The sequence below is a fragment of the Podarcis cretensis genome, assembly GCF_951804945.1.
Source record: "Podarcis cretensis genome assembly, chromosome: 3".
Taxonomy (NCBI): Eukaryota; Metazoa; Chordata; class Lepidosauria; order Squamata; family Lacertidae; genus Podarcis; species Podarcis cretensis.
The window spans coordinates 43898466-43923698 of record NC_137172.1 but is presented as its reverse complement, the minus strand read 5'-3'; the positions used below and the strand labels follow the sequence as shown (position 1 = coordinate 43923698).

Here is a 25233-nt window from a genome sequence, read left to right as displayed (position 1 = left end):
ACGTTGACAGTTTAAGCCCCTATTTCCCGAGGTGTTTCCCGTAGAGGGTCCCCAAGAGAAGAGAACAGCTGTTGTGAATGTACTGCATTATTATTATTGCTATTGCCCTCAGGAAGCGCAGCTCTTGCTTCGAGCCCAACATGCAGCCCTTTTCCCTATCGTCCTCCATTTCGCGGCTATGCCTTCTGCTAGGCTGGGCTGGGGAGGATTTGCAACCGTGCGCCTCGGGCACGAGCACGCACGTCGCCAGAGCCTGCACGTCGCCTCCCAACGCGTGGAGAACGAGACTCTGCCAATCCACTCCCGCCTCCTGAAAACAGGCCTCACGGGGCGTGGCAGCGACGGGTGGGGAAAGAAACAGCCAGGACCAGCCGAGACTGGCGAAGGCGCTGCGCTAGAAGCGCGCTGGGGGCGGGGGCCTCTCACGGCGGAGCCGCTGGTGGGCGGGGCGCTGGAAGCGAGTATTGGTCACGTGAGGCTGGCGCGAGAGAGCCCCGCCCCCTCCCCATCGGCAGTCGAGGGTTGCCAGCCGTTGCGCAGCGCCTCTCCGCTTCTCCGCCTCGCGCTGTCTGAGCGCGGCGCTTTCTTCGCGTCCCCATGGCGACCGGGCGGCCTTTCGAGGTGGTGGTGTTCGGGGCGTCGGGCTTCACGGGGCAGTACGTGGTCCAGGAGGTGGCGCGGGTGGCCGGTGAGGATGAGCTGCGAGGCTCGCTGCGCTGGGCCGTGGCCGGCAGGAACCGAGAGAAGCTGCAGGCGGCGGTCGAGAAGGCGGCCGAGAAGCTGGGTAAGGGGGCGGGCGAGTGGGGGGTGTGTGTTTTTTTCTGCTTGGCCCAAGGGCTGCTGCTTCTTTCCCTCAAAATGAGAAGCGGAGTCAGGGGAGGCGTCGCTCCAGGTTGCCCTTCTCGGAGTCAAGCCCCGCCGCGTTCAAGCGAGAGAGAGCGCCCAGGATGGCGACGGGAGACATTAACTCAGCAACGTGGCCCCGGACCCTGAGCTTAGCCCGATGGCTTCTCTCCAGGGGGGTGGAAGGGAGCGAGCGATAAGGGTGTTCCTAGTGCAGGCGTGTCCAAAGTCCGTTTCGGGGGCCTAATCCGGTCCGCAGGTCGGTTTAATCCGGCCCCTGTGGCAGTTTATTTCTTGGGGTGAAATCCAGAAAAACCTTAACAACTCCAACCCTAAAAAAAAGCTCAAGGACTTTGGGGTAAAATCATAAAAAAGCTCAGCAACTTCAATCCTAAAAAAAAAAACTTTGGTTGGCCCTTATGGCCCTTCACTTCATCAAATCTGGCCCTCTTTGAAAAAAGTGTGGACACCACGGGGGCTAGCTGCTCACTGCAAAACGGCCAGGTTGCCCATGTCAGCAGTCTGTCAGGTGCCAGGAAGAGCCCTGCTAGACCAGACCGAAGGACCACCTAGTCTGGCTGCATCTTGTTTCTCTGCAGTGGCCGGACAGGTGACTGCAGAAGCCCACAGGCTTAGAGCCATGACATTCAGCTGTCAGGACCAGAACTGTAGCTAGGTGATCTTGCACCCCTGGCAGAACCATCCAGATTGTGCCCCCTAGCCATAGACAAATTAGCTTTTCTTTTCGCCTCTCCTCCAACCCCCCCCCCCCATTCAATTCACTCTATATTTAAAACCATTTCTTATGAGGCAATAATCAATATTTGCATTTATGGACATATTTTTAGCTGATTTTGTGCCCACCATCACCTGCGCCCCTGGCGGGGGCCCACCTCACCACCCCCTTGCTATGGCCCTGGTCATGACCAGTAGTTGCTGATAGACAGGATGGGCCCATGCAGGATAGGCCTAATTCTCTTTTGGAGCTATGTGAACGAGTGGTGGTTCCTCCCATCTTACTGATCCAGGGCAGGTGAGTGAGTAGGGAGCATATCACTGTGCAGCCGTTCTCTCCCGAGTTCAAGCAAGCAGGAGGATTTCCATCCCATTTAAGGGCAGGGGTGATGATAGCAGACTATTACAAATCTGATCTAGATAATAACCCTTCCAAGTCCAAAGGGCTTTACAGTTTTTATTGTGCTTATTCTCACAGCAACTTTAGCTGGGAAGTTGCCATTGTTTGCAGAAGGGTATTGGCAGGGCGACCCTAACCCCCAACAAAGAGGCCTGTGTATCTCCTGTGTAAATTAAGCTGTTTCCTAACTGCTTCTAGCAGGGGTGTGGGCAGGATAAGCCTTACTCTTAGATTTTTGTGGGGTGAATTAGTTGCACCTTTATTTTTGGTGCTGTAAGTTACACTGAGCTCAAGCTCCAAGCTCTATGAGCGAGACCAAATGAGTTAGGATGCTTTGCAATTTTCCACCCTTAACACACTCTTTTGTGCCTTCCACGCCAGCTTTCCTTACTCCAGCATAGCTTTCTCAGTCTATGTAAATTGTTACTCCAGGGTAAGCCCATCAGGCTATAGGAAAGGAAGAGATGGGACTGCACAGTGTTCTCATCAACTCCTAAATAAACAGCAACTTCCCTCCCCCAACTGTCTGTCAGGCTGTGAGAGAGAGGGGGAAATGTAACTGCAGATCCTCTCCATCAGCTCTGCTGAAAGAACAGCAACGTTTGACTTCTCGCCAAATTTTTCAATTCTTGCTGCTCATTGCGGGGTCTCTGTAACTAAGAATTATTGCCCGAGCTTGCTTTTTTCCTACTCCTTCCCAGCCCCTTTTCCTGTTGTGTCATGTCTCTTTGATTGTGAGCCTGAGGGCAAGGACTGACTTTTCTTTGCAAGCCACTCTGGCATCGAGAGTAGGATAAATATGCTTGATAATAATAATTTATGCTCATTTATGGCTGGCAACTGGGGTGATGGGAAGATGCACAATGTGCTAACCTCTCCCACCCATTTCCCCTGGGGATTAGGCTTGCACTGTGAAACCAAGAATTTGTGATATGGCCATAGAAAAGGGGGATATTGAACCCAAGTTTGCCAAACCCAGGTGGATGGTGCTGTTTGTGATACATATTTTTCACTGCAAAGGGTTTTTTGTTTCCTTTTTTCTTGACTAACAACCAGAATGTTTCCATGACTTAAAATTGTAGCTTCAGGGAGCAATTCTAGCACCCATCTGGGAGCAGAAGGACTGGACTGGCTGCAAAGCCATTACCACTTTTGCAGTTCTGCTACTTATGTTCGCAAGGGCAGAAGCAGCTTCATTACATGTTTTCCTTTGTCGTCTTTAGGCAGGCATTTCAGTTGGGCACAGGTAAGGTCCATTGACTGTAGCTGGACCAGCTTAAAATCTAGTGGATCATTGGCCAGCACAACCGGTCCTCTTTCCCACTCTAGAAAAGTTTGTTTCAGGGGTTTCTGCTTGTTGGTGCTAGCAGTGATTTCTGCCCAGCCATGGTTTTGATAAGGACCTCTGCAGTTGTGGAAGTCCCCCACCAATGGAGTCAGGCAGCGCTAAGTGGAGAGGCACCTCTGCTACATCCAAACATACTCCGCAGTGTATTGGGGCCTTGTATCACCATGTTAGTTGCATACATGGGCCCATTTCTTGTTTAAAATGTCAGCTTTTTTGTGTTCTTTGTCATTTTGTGATAGTGTGAGTTCTTTAGTTCTTGCTGTTTCAGACATTGTGCTTCTCCAACTATTAATTGTTACTTTGTCCTGACTTGTATATGCTAGCATTTTCTAGTTAGAGGTTCCCACGCTTGGTCGGTATAACTGAGTTGAGCATTGTTTCAGATTTCTTAGCCCACACAATTTTTATTGTGAAAATGCTTGTTGGTTCATTAATGTGTTTCAGTTGACACGTTGCATTCTTTTGCTTTATAGCCCAAGGCCTTCTGGGGCTGGGAAAATGTATTGGTTCTGATATTGCATGAATAAATGCAGTCTTGGAAAAAGGTTGTGTGGTGCTGAGGTTGCTAAGTTAAAATGTGCGTAAGGGGGGAAACCCTATTGAAACTTATCTTTAAAACCAGAGTTGTTGCTCATTCTAAGCCAATGAGTAAAATAAAATGTCATAGTGATAATCTTGTGACACGCACTTACATGGTTGACTTGCTGCATTGAGATACGGATATGCTCGTACCCCTTCCAATCTGCGCCCCATCCCGAGAGACGAGGGTAGGGTGAGCAAGGATTACTCACCTCCGTCACTGGTGTTGTGCAATGCCAGGTCTATAGGCAACAAAACCGCCACCCTGCGAGATTTCTTCATCTCGCAGGGGGTCGACCTGGCTTGTGTGACGGAGACCTGGGTGCGCGAAAGGGATACTGTTACCTTACGAGAGATGGCGCCCCCGGGTTTCTCCGTCCTCCACCAGTCACGGACTGTGGGCCGGGGGGGGGAGGGGTGGCATTATTAATCCGGGAAGATTGTTCTTTCAGGGCTCTACCATTGCCATCGATCCCCGGCATTGAATGTATGGGCCTAGTGTGGGGCTCCAAGGTGAGCTTGGCTGTCTGGCTGGTGTACCGGTCACCTAGCGCACCAGCAGCCACCCTGTCAGGCCTGCTGGAGGCGGTGGCCGGCTGGGCCTTGGAGTCCCCTAACCTATTGGTATTGGGGGACTTCAACATCCATGCTGGTGCCACTCCCTCCTCACAGGCTCTGGACCTGGAGTCTTCCATGGCAACACTAGGGCTCTCCCAGTTTGTTTCGGGCCCCACACATCAAGCAGGCCACACGCTGGATTTGATCTTTGGCGTCGGTATAGATGTGATCATGTTTCCTTCGATGTAGGTGCCATGGTCTGATCACTATGCTCTGAAAGCCAGGATTGACGTTCCACCCCCACCCTGCTTAGGTGGCGAGCCGATTTGGGCTCGCCCGCAGAGGCTGATGGACCCTGATAGATTCCGTCAAGCCTTGCGGGACCTTTCTCCCCCTGGCGACTCATTGACTGAGCTTGTTGAGGCCTGGAATATCCAGCTCCTGGCAGCCATCAATGAGATCGCTCCTAAGCGCCCTCTGCGACCCCGCAGAAACCGGGCTCCCTGGTTTACCGAGGAGCTCCGGAAAATGAAGCGGGACCTCAGACGGCTAGAGCGAGTATGGCGGGGTGCCCGTGACGGAGCTTCAAGAACATCTTATAGGGTTTTTATGAAAACCTACGAGATGGCAGTGAAGGCCGCTAAGAAGTCCTACTTCTCGGCCTCCATTGCATCCGCTAGCTCTCGCCCGGCACAATTATTTAGTATAATTCAGTCTTTAACGTCCCTCAAAGGACAGCCAAATTTAAATAACAATTTGACACACAGCTGTGAGGCATTTGCGAGTTTTTTTGCGGAGAAGGTCCTGTTGCTCCGTCATGACCTCCCTGCCAATTTGGATACAATAAAGGAACTGGAGGCCCCTCGACTGTCCTCGGGTCCAGTATTGGACCACTTTGACCAGATATCCCCAGCCGATGTGGACAGACTCCTCCGAGCTGGAAAGCCCACCACTTGTCCTCTCGACCCGTGCCCGTCCTGGCTGATTAGAGGGTGTCCAGATGAGGTGTGGGCCCCCCTGGGGGATATCATCAATTTGTCCCTTGGCACCGGGACATTCCCAGGGGAACTGAAGGAGGCAGTGGTGCGCCCGCTTTTAAAGAAAACATCATTAGATCCCTTAGATCTATCCAATTACCGCCCGGTTTCGAATCTTCCATTCCTGGGTAAGGTGATTGAGAGAGCAGTTGCTGAACAGCTTGGTAGGTTTCTGGATGAAACACCGGCTCTGGATCCATTCCAGTCCGGCTTCGGCACTGGTCATGGGACCGAGACGGCTCTGGTCGCCCTAACAGATGATCTTCACAGGCAGCTGGATCGAGGCAGGTCGGGGCTGCTGATTCTTCTAGACCTGTCAGCAGCCTTCGACATGGTCGATCACGAACTCCTGGATCACCGCCTTGCCGACGTGGGGATCCAGGGCACAGTCCTTCAATGGCTGTGCTCGTTTCTCTCTGGTCGGGGACAGAGGGTGGCGCTTGGGGGGGGGGAATTGTCATCCCGCCACTCCTTGGTGTGTGGAGTGCCCCAGGGTGCGATACTCTCCCCGGTGCTTTTAAACATCTTTATGCGCCCCCTCGCCCAGCTTGTCCGGGGTTTTGGGCTGGGCTGCCATCAGTATGCTGATGACACCCAACTCTATCTGTTGATGGATGGCCATCCTGACTCGGCCCCAGACACACTGATCAGATGCTTGGAAGCTGTGGCTGGATGGTTACGTGGGCGCCGGTTGAAGTTAAATCCTTCGAAGACAGAGGTCCTCTGGCTGGGATGGGACGATATGGGATTGAGGGGGCAACTCCCATCTCTTGCGGAGGTGCAATTAGTGCGAGCACCGTCCGTTAAGAGTTTGGGTGTAATCTTCGATACCTCCCTCTCCATGGAGGCGCAGATTGCAGCTATAACAAAGGCGGCATTTTTTCATCTCCGCCAAGCTAAGCAGTTGGCTCCTTACCTCTCTCGCCCTGACCTAGCCACTGTGATCCACGCGACGGTCACCTCCAGACTGGATTATTGTAACTTGCTCTACGTGAGACTGACCCAGAAACTCCAGCGGGTGCAGAATGCCGTGGCAAGACTCCTTACGGGGTCTTCGCTGTGAGATCACATTCATTCGGTGCTATACCAGCTGCACTGGCTCCCGGTGGAGTACAGGATCAGGTTTAAGGTGCTGATTTTAACCTTCAAAGCCCTATACGGCCTAGGACCCTCGTACCTACAGGACCGCCTCTCCTGGTATGCCCCACAGAGGAACTTACGGTCTTCAAATAAAAACATCTTGAAGGTCCCAGGCCACAGACAGATTAGGCTGGCCTCAACTAGAGCCAGGGCTTTTTTGGTTGCGGCTCCAACCTGGTGGAACGCTCTGTCACAAGAGACAAGGGCCCTGCAGGACTTGACATCTTTCCGCAGGGCCTGCAAGACAGAGCTGTTCCACCAGGCCTTTGGTCAGGGCACAGCCTGACTCCCTCCTTTGGCAATCTTTACAAAACTTTAGTTTATGGTTGCCATCAATTTTGATTTTAATTAATTTTTATAATGTTGCACTGTTTTAGTGTTGTTAGCCGCCCTGAGCCCGGCTTCGGCTGGGGAGGGCGGGATATAAATAAAATTTATTATTATTATTATTATTATTATTATTATTATTATTATTATTATCTTAAATAGTTTTCAATAATTTCTTGAGATTTTTCTGGTCATCTTTTGTGGCAAGAAGTCCCATCTTCTGATTTGCACAGTTGTTTTATACTGAAAAAGCATATTTGGGGGGTGGATGTTTGAATTCGTATCAGAACAAAGTAACCTATTTTGCAAATGTACTGTAGTTGAAAAAATAAAGGATTTTAAAATGACCTGGGTTTGATCCATTCATTTAATAATTCATAACTAAATAATGAAGATTAAGAAAAAGCAATGTGTATATTAGAGAGCAATTATTATACAGTGCCAGGCTTCTTTTATAACATTTCTCTTTTACATTTTCAGGAAAGACAGAGCTGAAGTCAGAAGTTGGCATAATACCGTGTGATGTCAGTGATCCATCCTCTCTTGCTAATATGGCTAAACAAGCTGCTATTGTTCTGAACTGTGTAGGCCCAGTAAGTATTTTCCTCTTTTGGAAAATGAATAAGTAAAAAATTCCCATGATACTAAAAGCTTTAAAAATGAAGATTCAATATATTGCAATATTTTTATTACCTTAGCAAACATTGAAAAAGAAATCTTTTCAAAGTATGTAAACCAGAATATTTTCTGGATGAATAAAAGTTAAAGGGGCAACTCTGCTGTCTGCCATTCTGAAACAAAGGCATATATTAATCCTATATTTTTACTTATTAATTTATAATGTTTGTATCACTCTTCTACAGTGGTGATCAGATATTAAAAATAATTATGAGGCAGTCGTTATCAGAAAGGGTTGTAATTTGACAGTGTTGTTTGGCATTTGAAGTACAGTAATCTCTCAGTTTACACAAGGGGTCAGTTCCAAGGGTTATATGTGCAGGCAAAAATTGTGTATAGTCAAACTCATGGAGCTGCCCCACAGCTAGCAGGTGAGAGGGAGAGAGAGCGCACCCCCAGTACTCCCAGAGCCTGCACACTGAGCAGGTCTTGCCCAGTAAGCAAGGCCAAGTGCTTGAAAGCTCTTTTCATGCCAGAGTGCTTGGGTTATTCAGTGTGAAAAGAGCTTTCAAACTCTCTGCCATGCTTGCTGGACAAGACCCGTTCTGTGTGCTGGCCCTGGAAGGGGTAGTTCATGCAAGATTTTGCATCCTAGAGGCAGCCTGCACGCCCAGCAGGCCTTGCCCAGCAAGCCAGGCAGAGAGCTTAAAATCTCTTTCTGTGCTAGGTAACCCAAGTAAGCCTGGTGTGAGAAAAGCTTTTAAGCTTTCTACTTTGCTTGGAACTTGACTTGCGTGATTTCACTCAGCCCACCTTCAGCTACAGTGGTTGAAATTGTGCAAGTCAGATGTGCATAAAATGAGGGATTATTCTAGTTTGACCTTGTGAAATAGGCTTATGCCCAGCCCTCATTAGCAAATATTAAGACGGTGAAGTAACTTCATTAAATAGGTTCGAATGTGGGCAGAGTGATTCCTAGTTTCACCATTCCACCACTACATATTTGCAAGCTTAGAAATCAGCAAGAAGGGTCTGGCAGTCCTTCGAGGCCAGTGTAAAATGTACAAGACTGTATTAATAATAGCAGCTGAACCAGTTCAGTTTGTTTCTTGACTCTTAACCCAGTGTGTATAGTGAACATCTAAATAATTCTTGCCATAATTAATTTCCCTCTGTTTATACCAATTATACTTGCAGTTATTAAGTAAAGCAAATAGCTGATAAATTGCTGTATGTGGAAAATATGCTGCTGCTTTTCCCCAAAACAGTGCCTATTGCAGCTGTGTGTGGTGAAGCTGTGGGAAGGCAGATGAAGAGGAAGGCATTGTTGCTTCATTCTCGGTTGCAAAGTTCTGCCAGCTCATTAAATCTAGAGCAAAGTTTAATAACTGAAACGTGCATGCTGTAGTTGTGGTAGAGGAGGTAGGAAAGGATTGCATGCAGAGGGAGATGTTTCTTAAAATCTGAATGCGAATTAAATAGTTTTAATCATTGTGTTTATTGATTAAAATTTCATTAGAAATTAAAATTGCTTTACATAACCTTGTTCAAATATGTAAACATAGTGAGATAACTTACTGTCTTTATTAAAGTAGCATAGTATAATTTATGAAAGTAGTAATTGTTTTATTTCTTCTTATAGTACAGGTTTTTTGGTGAGCCTGTGGTGAAAGCTTGTGTTGAGAATGGTACAAGCTGTATCGACATCAGTGGAGAGCCTCAGGTATGAGAAACTGAGAAAACAAGCTAGATTCGCAATTGTATTAAGACATTATTCATATTTGCACATCTTACCATCATGCAGGAATTTTTGTGTGTGTGTCCAACTTTGTGATACTGCCCTTGAATAGCAGCTCCTGCACCATCCTAAGTATCAGCAGTCAGGGATGCTGAGTTGGCTTGTGGTGGGTCCCCCTCCCTGTCATCCATCTCAATAAATGTTTTGATAATAATATAATAACCTTATGTAATGTTGCAAAATGGAGCATCAGCCACTGAATATAGTGCCAGTGACACAGCTATGAAAGTTATCATCTTTGCTTGAACATTGAGAGAGAATATTATCTATTTTTCAGTACAATGTTGTTTCATTTCTTTCAGTTCCTGGAAGGAATGTATCTGAATTACAATGACAAAGCTGCAGAAAAGGGAGTGTATATTATTGGAAGCTGTGGCTTTGACTCTATCCCAGCAGATATGGGAGTATTGTTCACCAGAAACTCTTTGAAAGGTGACTCTTAAACTTAATGACAATTTTGATATGTGGTGCAGAAATTATTTTCCTTGTGGAGGGTTAAAATGATATTTGAGTGGTTAGGAACAATAATATGCTCTGCATTCTGCTTCGTCTGTAATTCTTCACAAGGACTGATGTTGCTACAAAATATTTGTTATAGTTACCAGAATCCTGCTGTATTAAGCTATGCAGTTATAAATATCTTCAGTTACCATTATCTTAAAATAATGTACATCAATCAGTCTTTCTGTTGCATTAGCAAAAAACAAAAACTTGGAGCTTATGCTCCTTGATGGAATGGAGTCGGAGCTAGAAAGGGATGTAGAAATAACACAAACCGCTCCATTTCTGTAATGAGTTGCTGGCACACATCCCAAGTAGAAACAGGGCTTGTTATGGCCTATGGAGATTTCCCCCACGTCTAAAGTGTACTTAATTAGAAGTTGCATAATTCAGGAAATACTATCATTAAAATAGGTTGTATGTGACTTAAAACTAGGTGGCAGGTTCAGTACTGATAGAATCTCAAATGAAATGATGAGCAAGCTGTTGCTTCTCAGTACAGGATTTCCAATGTGTCCTGGTATCTTCATTTATCTGATGCCATGACAGCCTGAGTATAAACTGCTGTTTAATTCTTTGTTACAACCACACTTAATGATTAATTCTCTTCTCCCACCCCAAGGTACATTAACTGCAGTTGAAAGTTTCCTGACTGTAAAATCTGGACCAGAGGTTGGTTGATTTCTTGATTAGCTAAGTTTATTGTAGGTACTTATCATATAGACAATATAAAAATAAATTATTACATTGGCTGTTGTATTGGTAGTGGTAGCCTACAAAACTGTCAGACAGAAGAACATCACTCTTTAATGCTTGTTCTGTTATAGCACTTCTAGTACTCAAGTAATGCAATACCAGTTTGATAGCCTTACCTAAGCATATGCTTTCTGTTAGGTGGTAAGAAATTGCTTTATTGCTGATGTTGGGTAGATAGCCACTTAACATTTGTTAAAAATAAGTGATTGGGAAGGTGCAGACAATAACAATATTTTATAACACTGTTGGAGGAGGAGTAGATGCAATATTAAACTCAGCCCAGTCTAGTAAGACACATCCTTGAGCAGAAACGGGTTACTTTCTGTCTATGCAAACGGTTTTTGTGGGGTGAAAATCCTGCAGACATACATGCTGTGTTCTCATTTGTGCTTCACACAGCTAGCCAGATTAGTCTAGACATCACCAGAATGCACTCACACTCCTGCTTCCTACAGCAGACGATAAATGCCATAGGAGCAGACACACTAATCTTTGTGAGGGGACAGGAGAGGTGACGTGAGAAAATGGTCATGCTTAGGATCAAGTATATAGCTTTCAGCTATACTTTGATTTAGTCACTGAATCAGGTGTATAAGTAAGGTATGTTTTCATTATTGTGGCTAATGGTATAGATGTGTTGTGAGTATAGTATATTGAATTAACATAACATTTTAACAGGGTTCCTGCATTCATGATGGGACCTGGAAATCAGCTATACATGGCTTTGCAGATCAAGGCAGTCTGAAAAAAATTCGAAGGCAAATAGGACACAAACCCCTTCCAGTGACTGGAAGAAAGCTTAAGAGAAGGTATACTACTTTTGTGGATTAGAATTTATTGTTTACGTAGCTCAGAAGATGTTTCCAGAAGGAATGTAAGATAAGGAAAATTGTAGGTGCCTTACATTTTCATGAAAGGAAGCATTCTGGTAGAATTTCTTTATACAGATTTATGTGCTTGAAAGGACAGGTAGATAGTGCCTTGTCTGAAACACACTTTGCCAAGCTTTGTTTTAATTGTCCTGGCTTCTGTTTTTGCAGAGGTGCACTGTTTTACAGTAACGAACTTAAACAATATTCCATTCCGTTCATGGGATCAGATGTCTCTGTAGTAAAACGAACTCAGCACTATTTGCACACAGACCTGAAAGAAACACCTGTAAGTTTACTTAAACATCTATTTTAAAGAATGTCCTATCATCAGTGAAATCTTTGAATCTGATAATGTGAAACTTGCAATAATATGCATAGGTGCCTGAGGGGAAACCATATTGAATTCATGTGCCTAACACTGCAAAGATTGCAGGCCTGTGCTACTTTATGAGCTTCTGGGAAATCTTATTACTGCTGAATGTCTGTCACCACTGCCACTTAGGTGGGGAATATTCATGTAGCTCTCTGAAATGGGAAAAAGTGTCAAACAGCAAGGCTGTCATCACTCCTTCTGCAATGGTGCCACATGATAATGTATTTGTGTTACTGTAATTGTAGTACTAAAAGAAAATTGTATTTCTTTTAATGCCTCCAGCTGCTCTTACAATGCCCACAGTTAAAGCTAGCAATCATATCTATCCTATTTCTGGATTTATTATTTGTCACCTAAGCAAGGCTTGGTTGTTTGTGAATTGTTGTTCTTTAAGATCTGTATTCGCAGGTGGCGCTGTGGGTTAAAGCCTCAGCGCCTAGGACTTGCCGATCGAAAGGTCGGCAGTTCGAATCCCTGCGGCGGGGTGCGCTCCCACTGCTCGGTCCCAGCGCCTGCCAACCTAGCAGTTTGAAAGCACCTCCGGGTGCAAGTAGATAAATAGGGACCGCTTACCAGCGGGAAGGTAAACGGCGTTTCTGTGTGCGGCTCTGGCTCTGGCTCTGGCTCTGGCCAGAGCAGCGATGTCACGCTGGCCACGTGACCCGGAAGTGTCTCCGGACAGCGCTGGCCCCTGGCCTCTTAAGTGAGATGGGCGCACAACCCCAGAGTCTGTCAAGACTGGCCCGTACGGGCAGGGGTACCTTTACCTTTACCTTTAAGATCTGTATTCTGGAACAGTTTATACATAAACTGGCAGGTTTTCATTGATAAAAAAATTCTCTTTTCAGGTGCAGTATGCTGCTTACGCGACTGTGGGTGGTCTTGGAACTGTTATTAAGCTAATGTTTGCTGGCCTTTTATTTTTAATGCTTGTGAAATTCAACTTTGGAAGAAAGCTCCTGCTAAAAGTAGGTTTTGTTTTAAATACTTTGGAAGCTTGATTTTTTTTTCTATTATTCTGGAATTTATTATGGGTTGTCTTATTTCAGTATCCTGCATTTTTTTCTGGGGGACATTTCACAAAGGAAGGACCAACAGAAAAACAGGTAACTACTTTTGTTCTTAGGTGATTGTATTTCTGTTGTGACAGTTTTCTACATAATTACAGTGTCACAGGACTAGCTTACTAATTGCAGCAATGGAAAATTCCTTAATTCTATGTGAGGTTGTAGATTAAATACTGGGAAAATTGTGGAGGAGGAGGCATCTTGGGGTCTTTCAAGCGGAATAGGTAAAGGAAAGGGATAATGGGTAGTCTGATGTGGAGTATAATAAGCCCACAATTTACGCTGAGGTTACATTCCAAGGATTGCGCATGAAGCCAAAATAGTGTAGAGTCAAAACCCATAGAGTTCAATGGTGGGTGGGATTGTCAAAGTCATTTTTTCCAATGCTGCACCCTTTTCATTTTTTAATTATTATTTTGCCAAGCGCATAAAGCTGAATATGCACAAGTTTAATGTGCTTACGTTGAGGGCTTACTGTTCTAATATTGGGACACTGTGAATATTGAAGTAAATGTTCAGCAGACATGTTTAACCCATGTATAGCAATAGGTTCTCAGGTGAGCACTAGGAGAACAAGTGAACAGTAGTCCTCCTGTTGCTTGAAGGCAGGAAAATGGCACCACTCCAACAGAATCTTTGACCCACCCTTTTCTTGGGGTGACAGTTTGTTTTCCTGCCTTGTTTGAAGTGGACCTATCTTGCTCGTGCTATTCTGGCCTTCCCTTGTTGTTCAACAGCTTGCGAAATTTTGTGGTGTGTATGTTGGGTGAGTGTGTGCGCGGTGAATCTTTCCTTGTGTTGGATCCAGTCCTTACAGTCTTCAATGAAAGTTGACTGGAAAAAAATCTCAGCTTAAATCTGAAACCCATATCTACTCTATTCAGACTATGAACCTTTTCTACCTACTTTTGCAGTTTCTTATTCAGAAACTAGCTTAAAAGCAGTATTTGAGACCAAACTTGTAGCAGGACCACTGAGATAATTTTAACTTTATGAAGGTTAAATGACAATATAAGAGTGCTGGATTGGATTATAGCAAAGACAGTCTGGAACCTCAAATTTATTTTATGGGTGGTAAATACCACACTTTTTGCAGAGCAAGTCACACTGTATTCAAATAACTGGCTTATTTTGCATAACATTTTACAGTGGGGTTTTTTGTACACAAACTACTCCCTCAACTTTGGTTGTAGTTCACTGTAGTTAAACTGGGCTGAAATTCAGCGGTTATAAGCAGTAATGTGTGTTCGATAGAAACTGGCATAGCCTAGAGATTTGATGCTGTTTCTTTCTTGTCTTTTGAATTACAGATGGAAGAGTCATCCTTTGAAATGACTTTTTTTGGTGAGGGATACAGAACACAAGATGATTTACAGCTGGGCAAACCAAATGTTAAAATCTGCACCCAAGTAAAGGGACCAGGTATAGGAAATTTTGTATAACGATATACCTTCACATATCATAGGTTTTGTACCAGATTTGCTCAGATGCCCTTCCTGTTTAGGGGCTTTTTGAGGAAGGTTTGGCTGCTTTTTATGAAATGCTTTCAATTTAGCTGAGCACATAGTGGTGCTGTTTGATTCTGATTATACTGTGATTTGTGACTGGAAAAGGCAGATGATTGCTTTATGTACTGCTCATAAGGTTATTGGGAGATTTAGATTGTGTGTGTTACTGTCGCATGCTTATTTAGTTTATATACTTGCTGAAAATAAAGCAAATGGTACATACAGGTACAGCCCTGGGAGGGGAATGCTAGCTAGATGGTACTGGCCCAGTGTTTAGGGAGATGTTTAATCTTGAATCAAAGGTAATTCTAGAAATGATAGAAACAGAAGTAATTTTATTTGTATGCTGCCTTTCCACAGTTCAAACCACACTCAAGGCAGTTTACAACATGAAAAAGTATGTACCGTATTTTTTGCTCTATAAGACGCACCAGACCACAAGACGCACCTAGTTTTTGGAGGAGGAAAACCAGAAAAAAATATTCTGAATCTCAGAAGCCAGAACAGCAAGAGGAATCGCTGCGCAGTGAAAGCAGCAATCCCTCTTGCTGTTCTGGCTTCTGGGATAGCTGCGCAGCCTGCATTCGCTCCATAAGACGCACACACATTTCCCCTTACTTTTTAGGAGGGAAAAAGTGAGTCTTATAGAGCAAAAAATATGGTAACTGCAACATAACAAAAGTAGTCATAAACAATAAATAAAATGTCAAAAAATACACAGCCTTGCTGAACAATTTCCACATAGCTCATAAGCTCTAAAATTAAGATAGAGAAAACCAACAGCAACAACACCCCCCCCCCCCCGAAGAAAAACTCCCCAGCCCAAGAGTCAAAATGATGAGTATAATTGAAGTGTTTTCCCCTCCCGCCTATTTTTGTAGAGGCTGGCTACGTTGCTACACCCATTGCAATGGTTCAGGCAGCTGTGGCACTTCTGAAGGACAAGCCTTCTCTTCCTAAAAAGTAAGTCTTAATTTTCTTGATGTGAACTAGCTTACACTTTCAGGGTTCCTAGCAGCCTTTAAATTATTTGGCTGTAATAGTACTGTATCTGATTACTCTCTTTTAAAAAAATCTTTGTATTCTTACCATTTCATTTGTTTACCATTCCCGATTCTTTGGGAGGAAGGATGGGATACAATGGAATAAATAATATATTAGCATGAAAGTAAGCATCAAAGTGATTGAAAGCACTGCACAGTTCTATGGTGTAGTAACTTCCTTTTCTCTCACTTTGTCAGCCAGCATTTGCATTAAAAGCATTAAACTTTCTCTCACGCTGAGTTATTGCAAACATGTGAAAAAGTGCTTGAGTGATAATGCCATTATGTCTCCAAATGACCTTAATTCATTTTGTAAGGTGCAAGCTTTAGGTCATTTAATGGTTTGTAAATCACAATATTTATTAAGAAATAGTAAAATTTCATGTCAAGTTCAGTATTAAAAACTATAACCAAGTATTTCAATCAGTTACATTATTAAGCTTTTCTATGCATAGTTCATGAATTAACTTAAACATTTGTTGAAGGTTCACAGGGGGGAGTGGAACTTAACTATCCCATTTTCAGTAAGTATTTGTTCATAATAAGTGTTAAGCTTGCTTGCAGCTACATGTCACTAACCCCAAATGTGTGGCTGTTTTACAGGGGTGGTGTCTATTCTCCTGGGGCTGCATTCTCCAATACAAAACTTATTGACAGGCTCAAGCAGCATGGAATTGAGTTTTCTGTTATTAGCCAGCCTGAAGTCTGAAACAAGAAAAAACATCCTGAAGGCTGCATGACCAACAAATCTTTGTATGGTACTTGTATACCAAAAAGATCAGCTACAAATGGTTGCTAAATTTAATAAAATCCTGACATAATCTTATGTAATGTGAAAACATGCTTCATATTGTTGCTCAAAATGGAAGTAAGACTGAACTTTTATTACTGGAAATGCGCACTGTAGCACAGCAATAGTTAAATGAAAAGAAAACTATATTAATAGTGCTAAATAATAGTGCTTTTTAAAATCAAGGGCTTGACTGAACTAGCTGTGGTAACTAAAAAAAATCAGTAACAAATTACAACAGTATTTTTATTCAGAATTGTGAAAGTTGACTTTACTATAAAATCTGTGCCTTAATCAATTAACTCCCTATGAAGATCAGTAATGAGAAAGCAAACTGAAAAAGCAAAAGGGTGTCTCCAGTAAGTTTGAGTAAGTTGTGTGGGCATTCCTTCAGACAGGTTTCCCTAGCCTGCTATACCTTGTCACAATTAATACTGTAATCTACACTCATATAGACTGGGATCAAGTCCCCTTGACAACTGCAATTTCTGATTAAACATAGTTCTCGTCACTAATGGAACCAATTCATTATGCTTAAGTTAGGTCTCATGGTACTTAGCTAGAGACTGCCTGCAATGTTTTTTCAATATGAGCTTGGTGGAGGGGAGCATAGTAATATTCTTGCTTAAATTGGTAGCTTCATTGCATACCTGATCAGTTAACATTCCTTTCCTGTGTACTGAGACATCCTCAAGGCAGGGGAAATATGTCATTGTGAAAGGAAGAAAGATTTCTAGCACTTATTAATTCCCTTTGTTCTCATTTTTCAGTGTAATAAAAGAGGGTTACAAATTTGCTTGGTTTCTGTTTAACTCAACACATCACTGTACTTAAAAGTCAACCATTTTAATTAGCATTATCTAATGTGCTTAGAATAAACTATGCCTTAAGCAATAATCCACTGTCAGTTTAGTATACCATGTAATCGAACGAGAATACAAGTTAAGTCCCTCTTTTAAGCCCAAATTACAGGTAGGGTGCTAAGGGTATTGCATATAACAGGGCCCTTTTCTGTAAATGATTTTCTGCTTTTACCTTTTAGCTGCTCTAGCCTCCCCTCCACACATTGCTACCTTCAGGAGCATGGGGCTGTTTTAAGGAACACAAGAGGACATCCAGGTGGTGGTTTGTTGGAAATAAAACTGCACCATCCCAAATAATGTGACATGCTCCTTAAAAATAAAAGTTTACTAAAACTGAAGCAGAGCATCACCCCTACCCCAATTACATTCCCAAGTGTTTTTCAATTAACTAGCAGGAAGTGCACAGGACTGCCCAGGTATTTTTAGAAACCAAAAAATACTGTGATTTTTAAATGGCTCATGCAATTTGTGAGTTTGGACTCGTGACACCAAAAATCAGGTGAAATCATATTTTGGTCCAATGGTTGGAACAAAATTGTGCACAGCACCCAAACAGTGGCAGAGACCGCCATCCACACCTCAGGAACCCTTGTGCTTGAATTTTGTGACAACACCTCAAGAGGCAGAAAACCTAGACTAATAAATGTCACGCCAAAGTCACATTTCAGTCCACCACCTTGATTCAAAATGGTATCTGGTGTCCAAATGGCGGTATAACCTACTACCTCCCCCCTCAAAAACCCTTGTGCCATGTTTGGCACCCCTATATTGAGAAGTGTCCTAACATAGGGAACAAACAAGTGGATAAATGACTTTTCCAAATATTGATCGGTATTCCAACACTGATTATTCTGAATAAGGCATTAGTGCACAGATTTGAAAAAAGTGTATAAACATTCCTGATGGAACAATTCCTCCTATGTCAGTGTGAGAAGAACAGTACAATGGTCAATGGAACTGTCACTCTCCTACCACAGGCACAGTACAATGCCCGAAACTGTTCAGAACTGGCAGACCCATAGCTGTTTCCCATCCATTTCCTTCTCAGGAGTTACAGCAGGAGTAATTTACACACAGGGAGCTTAGGAACACTTTTGTAGTGTGGTGCCCCGCAAGACGAATGCCTCGCAAGACGAAAAACTCGCTAGACGAAAGGGTTTTCCGTTTTTCGAGGTGCTTCGCAAGACGAATTTCCCTATGGGCTTGCTTCACAAGATGAAAACGTCTTGCGGGTTTGCTTCCTTTTTCTTAAAGCCGTTAATACCCGGGGAATCCGCGTTCCGCAAGACGAAAAAATCGCAAGACGAAGCAACTCGCGGAACGAATTAATTTCGTCTTGCGAGGCACCACTGTATCAATGATACATAATGACCAGCACATACTAATGCTCTCATGCAGTGTTACTTATTTTCTTACATTTCTACCCCACCTTTCTTCCATCATGGGTCACCCACGCAGGCACTGACCAGATCCTGACCTGCTCAGCTTCAGCAAGGAGACTGCCTCAAGTGCCTTCAGATCATACCCTGGAACTAAATTATTCCCCTCTTACAACTGTGTCCAGGATGGTCCTGGTAAATACATAAGTTGTGCTCTTAATTTGTAGTGACACAAAACAACATATGCTTTAGCACAGTTACAATTATACTGAAACACTACTGTTTTATTTCGTACAATGACTTTACGGTTTGCTGCAACCTAGCCTCTCCCGTTTCTTTTTAACTATCAAAGCAACATCATTTTTCAGTTTACTTATACTTGACTCAAGTTGCTCTCCAAAGTCCTTTAACATGTGTGACTGTCTCTCAGCAAAATGTCGAAGTAGTTGCACATTATCTTCTTCCTAGAAATGAAATGAAATACAGGAGCTGCAGTGTGAAAAGGAAAGAATAGCTTACACCAGCAAATGGGCAACTTAACTCAGCAAGGAAGAACACACCCGAGCAACAGTAAATCCTAACTGGGGGGTGAACTATGAAGGCAGTTCTGCAGCTTTATTCAAAAGCTCTTCTAGTCTGGACAATGGAAGTGAAAGCAGAGGTGCACTCTGCATTCCTATGTCCCAATTTCAGCCTTTTTAAATAAATAAACCCTCTCATTGGACACAAGGTGCATGTGCCCTGCAATATAATACATTTACAAGTCTGGAAAACATTAAGTACTTCATTATTTGGCTCCTAGGTGTGAGGAACACTTGGGCATTCTTAAGAGCTGTAGATTTAAAGAGAGCAGCAAAAGAGGAAAGTTACAGTCCTGGGAGGGTTTTCTACTGGTTCACTGTAGAAGTTTTCAAAAGGATTATACTGATTTTGCGGGGAAAATAAGTATAGATTCAGCCTTTCTTTTTAAGAATCAGTTAAGATATATATACCGGAGCTCTGCAGTGCTTTATTTTCAAAAACTGGCCTCTGATCACATTCATATTCTGGTAGAAGGCTTTGAGGGCTTTAGCAAATTCTGCATCGCAGCTCATCCGAGAATTGCAAACTGGGCGAGAATCTTTTGACGCTGATTGAGTTACCTTAGCAGCTTGGGGTTTTGTAGGAGATTTTGAGATCTTACCTAAAACAGGAAGATGTGAAGATTAGTATCAACAGACAGAAGGAAAGAGCCACTTACGGCCAGAATTTTGGTATTCTTGCTGCCCCCCTCCAGCAATCTGTACAAAAAGGTATGCAGAAGCTAAATGCTCCATACTCAATGGTGCTGAGATTCCTGGCTTTTACTTGCAGCTCTATTCTCATTTTCACTTCCTCTTAAAACTTTTTTTAATTTGAAGTTACTAGCAGATTTTTGCAGACAGGGGCAAGGCCAACTTACTCAATAGATGTAAAAAAGAATAATCCTGTTTTTGATCATTTATAACAACCAGCACATCTTGCACAACACATGTAATACATTTTTACATAGATACATCAATGCATATATTAATGCAAAATTTGTTTGAGACCTTGAGGTGGACCACTATTACAATAAATCAAGCATGGTAATCTCACCTGAAACCTGCCAGCTGTCACCTGTCCCAAAATGTATTGAAGTAAATATGAGCAGTTAATGCTCTACGGCTGCAATTCTATGGCCCTGGGAGGCAATGCAAGAGGACATAGTGTACACTGGTAGTCCCTTCTCCTACATAAGGGAGGGGAACCTCCCTTCCTGCCACCAAGGAAACCTCCAACACCCTGAGCCTACCAGCATTGGAGCTCTGACATCTGTAGGCCCAGTAGCGAGCATGTCACAGGGAGAGGAAGAACCAGATAAAGGCTTGAATTTGAAGGATCCAAAGCTGCCTCAAGCAACCTGACATCTCCAAACCAGAAAGACACTTAAACTAGCTTAGGAGCTGGTGTAAATATCTCTCCCTTGTATTTCCTTCCTATTAGAACTAAACTATAGCGGGTGGCACTGTGGGTAAAACCTCAGTGCCTAGGGCTTGCTGATTGTATGGTCGGCAGTTCGAATCCCTGCGGGGGGGTGAGCTCCCATCTTTCGGTCCCAGCTCCTGCCCACCTAGCAGTTCAAAAGCACCCCTAAGTGCAAGTAGATAAATAGGTACCGCTTTATAGCGGGAAGGTAAACGGCGTTTCCGTGTGCTGTGCTGGTGCTGGCTTGCCAGAGCAGCTTCGTCACGCTAGCCACGTGACCCGGAAGTGTCTCCGGACAGCGCTGGCCCCCGGCCTCTTAAGTGAGATGGGCGCACAACCCTAGAGTTGGACACGACTGGCCCGTACGGGCAAGGGTACCTTTACTTTTTATAGTTTGGTTTATAGCTTATAGTTTAAAAACAAACTATAAAATTGTTGAGGGAATATTAGAATGCTCCTCCGTCCTCAGTTCGACCCAGTGGGTCTCAGGGTACGGAATTAAACAGCCTTCAGTTCCCCCTCCGCCCCCCCTCAGGATTGCAGCCAAAGAGGGTCAAATTCAACATAATTAAAGCAGAAGTAAAAGGGGTCGTGTGGCACTGTGGTCTAAACCACTGAGCCTAGGGCTTGCCGATCGAAAGGTCGGCGGTTCAAATCCCCGTGACAGGGTGAGCTCCTGTTGCTTGGTCCCAGCTCCTGCCCACCTAGCAGTTCGAAAGCAGGTCAAAGTGCAAGTAGATAAATTAAGTACCACTCCAGCGGGAAGGTAAACAGTGTTTCCATGCACTGCTCTGGTTTTGCCAGAAGTGGCTTAGTCATACTAGCCACATGACCCGGAAAAACTGTCTGCGGACAAACGTCGGCTCCCTTGGCCAGTAAAGTGAGATGAGCGCCGCAACCCCAGAGTTGTTCACGACTGGACTTAACTGTCAGGGGTCCTATACCTTTTTAAAAGGGGTCAGGTGCTTACTTTTATGGGTTTCAGTCTCGCACGCTTTCAATTTATCCTTCAGAAGTACATTTTCTTCCCTTAGAGCTCTGTTAATATCTCTAAGCAGTTCAGTCTCTTGCTCTAGTTTTAACAGCTTTTGGTAAAGTTCAGCAATCTGGTTTTCTGTGTCCTAAAAATAGAAGAAATTCTTATCACAAATAAGTGTGTACATATGCTATAATTCATATGGAAATGGTATTGGTTTCATGGCATATTTGGCCATCATATGGCTGTATAGCCTCCAGCTGTCCCCATGTACAAGGAAAGTCCCTATTGCCTTGAATTTGTCCCTAGTAAATAGTTATCAGTTTTGTGTCCCTAAGTTTGTTTCTGGGGTTTTTTAGATCTTTTTCCATTCTCAACAGCAGTGGAAAAGCAATTCATGTTAGCAGCAAAAAAACACCTGCCATATAAGCTACATGAAATTGGGACACTGCTTGGTTATGATCTTTGACCACATGCAAGAATACCAAAAATACACTTACCAGACTGGTGTGTCTCAGAACCTCAGCTCTGGGATTATCAATGATAATAGAGCTCTCCCTTGTTAATGCCATGTCTTGCCGAGAGGAATCCAGTTGCGCACATCCTTCTGTATTATGGGGAAGATATTGCAATTATAGATTATATCCCCCACATTCTCATTCTATATCACTTTAAACATTGGTAACAAAGAACAACATGTTCCTAGAAAGAGCATCATCAGCCCCCCTTAATTACCCCTCTTTCCCCTAAAGCTACCTTATTCTGCTGCTTCAGGTGTCTGCTGCCACTCCACTCCTGTCTAACATGTGCCATTATGATACTGCACATGCAAGGTATCCTAGGGAAACAAGGGTGCTGGATACAGGCGCCAGCATCTCCTGGGAGAACAAGTGCACTAGACTAGTCATTGGTCCTAGGTGGAGTTAGAGTGTGGCTGCTGAGTAATGTAATGTTGTTGTTTAGTCGTGTCCGACTCTTCGTTACCCCATGGACCAGAGCACGCCAGGCACTTCTGTCTTCCACTGCCTCCCGCAGTTTGCTCAGACTCATGTTGGTAGCTTCAAGAACACTGTCCAACCATCTCATCCTCTGTCGTCCCCTTCTCCTTGTACCCTCCATCTTTCCCAACATCAGGGTCTTTTCCAGGGAGTCTTCTCTTCTCATGAGGTGGCCAAAGTATTGGAGCCTCAGCTTCACAATCTGTCCTTCCATTGAGCATTCAGGGCTGATTTCCTTAAGAATGGATAGCTTTGTTCTTCTTGCAGTCCATGGGACTCTCAAGAGTCTCCTCCAGCATCATAATTCAAAAGCATCAATTCTTCGGCGATCAGCCTTCTTTATGGTCCAGCTCTCACTTCCGTACATCACTACTGGGAAAACCATGGCTTTAACTATACGGACCTTTGTTGGCAAGGTGAATTCTCAGCTTTTTAAGATGCTGTCTAGGTTTGTCATTGCTTTCCTCCCAAGAATCAGGCGTCTTTTAATTTCGTGGCTGCTGTCACCATCTGCAGTGATCATGGAGCCCAAGAAAGTAAAATCTCTTACTGCCTCCATTTCTTCCCCTTCTATTTGCCAGGAGGTGATGGGACCAGTGGCCATGATCTTCGTTTTTTTGATGCTGAGCTTCAGACCATAATGTAATAATGTAATGTAATAATTAACTTTAAATATAAGATAGGTCAAAGCCTTGTAGCTCTCGTGGTCTCACAATGAACAAGCAGAATCAGCCAGCAAGAGTTCAAAATGTTTTGTGTCAATAGTTCAAAGAAGAGCCAGGGGGATTTAAACTCAAGGTCTACCTAGCATCTCACATAACTGAGCACTCTTTATTCTATCATAAAGGGCCCAACCACAAAGAATCAAGGCACAGGGCTAAAAGTCAGCATGACCTTATTTGCAGCACCACAAAGCTGTCCAAACCTTCCATTCAGTTACAACGCATACCAGAGGTTAACATTAAAAGCAGGGGTGAACTGCCAATCACTTGATGTCAGATGATGTGGTGCTTTGAAGCCTTGATTGTCAGGACTTCAGAATGTAGCATGGGACTGTTTGAAAGCCCTTTTACAAACAGCCCCATACTGCTGTGTAAACATGCAAAAGCTGGAGGTTCAAGGAGAGGTGCAGGGCAGCTTGAAAGACCTTTTGCTTTGACCATGCCATAGTCTGCTGCTTGTAATGCAGAACAGCAACTAAGAGCACAGTGCCTGAGAGCTGAATCAGGCAGGTTTGGTCTGACAAGACAGGAGAGCCAATACACAACAGGGTGATTGGTGAGTAGGGGAATAAAGCTGATAGATGTGGCAACGGAGTGGAGGAGAGGAATGGAATGGAAATAAATTCTATAAAGAACTTCATGGGGCAAGGAAAGGGAGTTGGCTGTTGATTACAGCTGATTAAAAACTTCAGGAACGTTTCCACACACTGTCCAACAGGAATGGGAAAAAGGAAGTGCCATGAATTGGGCACCACAAAGATTTTTGGGATAGTAGGTAGAGAGACAGGAGATGGTGGAAATAGCCAGGGGGAGGAAATGACTCAAGGTATGATGAAACAAAGGTTTGCTTGATGGTTCAGGGGGCAGCTTATGGCTTAATAAACTATTATTGAACTGTGGTTTAATGAGATGCCATACCACTACAAGTTGGAGTAAGCAAGCCTAGGCAAGAAGGACCAATAGTTTGACTTTGTACATGGCAGCTTTATGTTATCTTTCCAAACAAAAGCCATGCTTTTAGATACAAAGTACTGAATATAAAGGTGTATACATAGCGTTATCAAGATAAAAAGTCAAAAGCATACCTTGAAGCCCCCACAAGTCAACAATCAGAGCATTTTTCTGCAAATAGTTCAAAAAATCATGGGACATATTAAGGGTTGAAAATTTTACTAGCTCTTCTATCTTCGGGTTCACATTTTTCCAAACAGGCTTTGTGTATAATGAGCATGGGAGATCATAAAATTTATATCTAAAATAGTAAAACAAACGAAGACCCAATTAAAAACTAAGGTCTGTGTCCAAAGACATCAACTGCTTGAAATAACAGAAATATGACAATCTTGAAGCAACATTTCAAGGTTAGATTTTCCTTCCTACTTATTAATTTTTAAAAATTGTCTGGCATGCCCAATAAATTTCATGAAATGGTTTCTTAATTTCTTTATGGTAGTCATTTTTAATACTGTTTTTGGGCCAAAAATGTCACAATTTCCAAAAATACATTGCCCTTGATTAGAACCCAGTTCTAATCTTGACTACTTGACCTAGCAGGCATTAGCGTCCACTGGACACAGTTTACTAGGAAGTTCTTCTGAACAAGCTTCATTGAAATCAGGGATGGGGAACCTGTGGCCCCTCCAGATAATGATGGACTCCAGCTCCCATCATTCCTGGCTACTGATGATGAGAACTAGAGTCCATTAACATCTGGAGCACATCCTATTGCTTACTCCTGGTTTACAGTGCTGTGCAATACTAGGAGTTGAAAAAAGCACAGGCTGACCCTGTAACAACCCATGGAGTTGCCGTGGAGATCACTATAATCTATTATTTATAAAGCTAAATTATTTACTAAATCAGCAACAACAGGAAAGAGACCAGCAATTCAAGAATGGATTTAAGTGCATAACTGAAGAAATAAAGATACCCAACATTATCTGAAAAGATTACTATCTTGGGTAAAGTTTTCATGCAAAAGAAAACTCAGTTGTGAAATTGTTATTCACTCCAAAG

At 43.6% G+C, this 25233-nt stretch overlaps 2 protein-coding genes across 2 annotated transcripts in view; one reads left to right on the top strand and one right to left on the bottom strand.

Annotated features, from left to right (window-relative positions):
- Positions 1–497: 497 nt before the first annotated feature.
- SCCPDH (saccharopine dehydrogenase (putative)) lies at positions 498–17088 on the top strand. Its single transcript, XM_079969549.1, has 12 exons — positions 498–784; positions 7448–7560; positions 9228–9308; positions 9686–9815; positions 10507–10556; positions 11319–11449; positions 11681–11798; positions 12734–12853; positions 12935–12991; positions 14263–14374; positions 15342–15423; positions 16107–17088. Exons 1-12 carry the CDS (start codon positions 598–600, stop codon positions 16210–16212), a joined length of 1287 nt encoding a protein of 428 aa, XP_079825675.1. The 5' UTR covers positions 498–597; the 3' UTR covers positions 16213–17088.
- Positions 17089–18798: 1710 nt separating this feature from the next.
- The window catches only part of LOC307212304 (kinesin-like protein KIF28), a 31086-nt gene continuing 24651 nt past the window's right edge, over positions 18799–25233 (bottom strand). Inside the window, 6 exon segments of the mRNA XM_079969471.1 lie at positions 18799–18862; positions 18865–18999; positions 19528–19718; positions 21492–21642; positions 21998–22104; positions 24303–24469. Coding sequence (XP_079825597.1) covers positions 18812–18862; positions 18865–18999; positions 19528–19718; positions 21492–21642; positions 21998–22104; positions 24303–24469 — 802 coding nt within the window. The 3' untranslated portion in view covers positions 18799–18811.

Excerpts from the sequence above, each read along its gene's own strand:
- SCCPDH (XM_079969549.1), top strand. The coding sequence starts at position 598 with ATGGCGACCGGGCGGCCTTTCGAGGTGGTGGTGTTCGGGGCGTCGGGC. Across the intron at positions 11,799-12,733 it reads CAGACCTGAAAGAAACACCT|GTGCAGTATGCTGCTTACGC; the intron begins GTAAGTTTACTT and ends TTCTCTTTTCAG. Across the intron at positions 12,854-12,934 it reads GAAGAAAGCTCCTGCTAAAA|TATCCTGCATTTTTTTCTGG; the intron begins GTAGGTTTTGTT and ends GTCTTATTTCAG.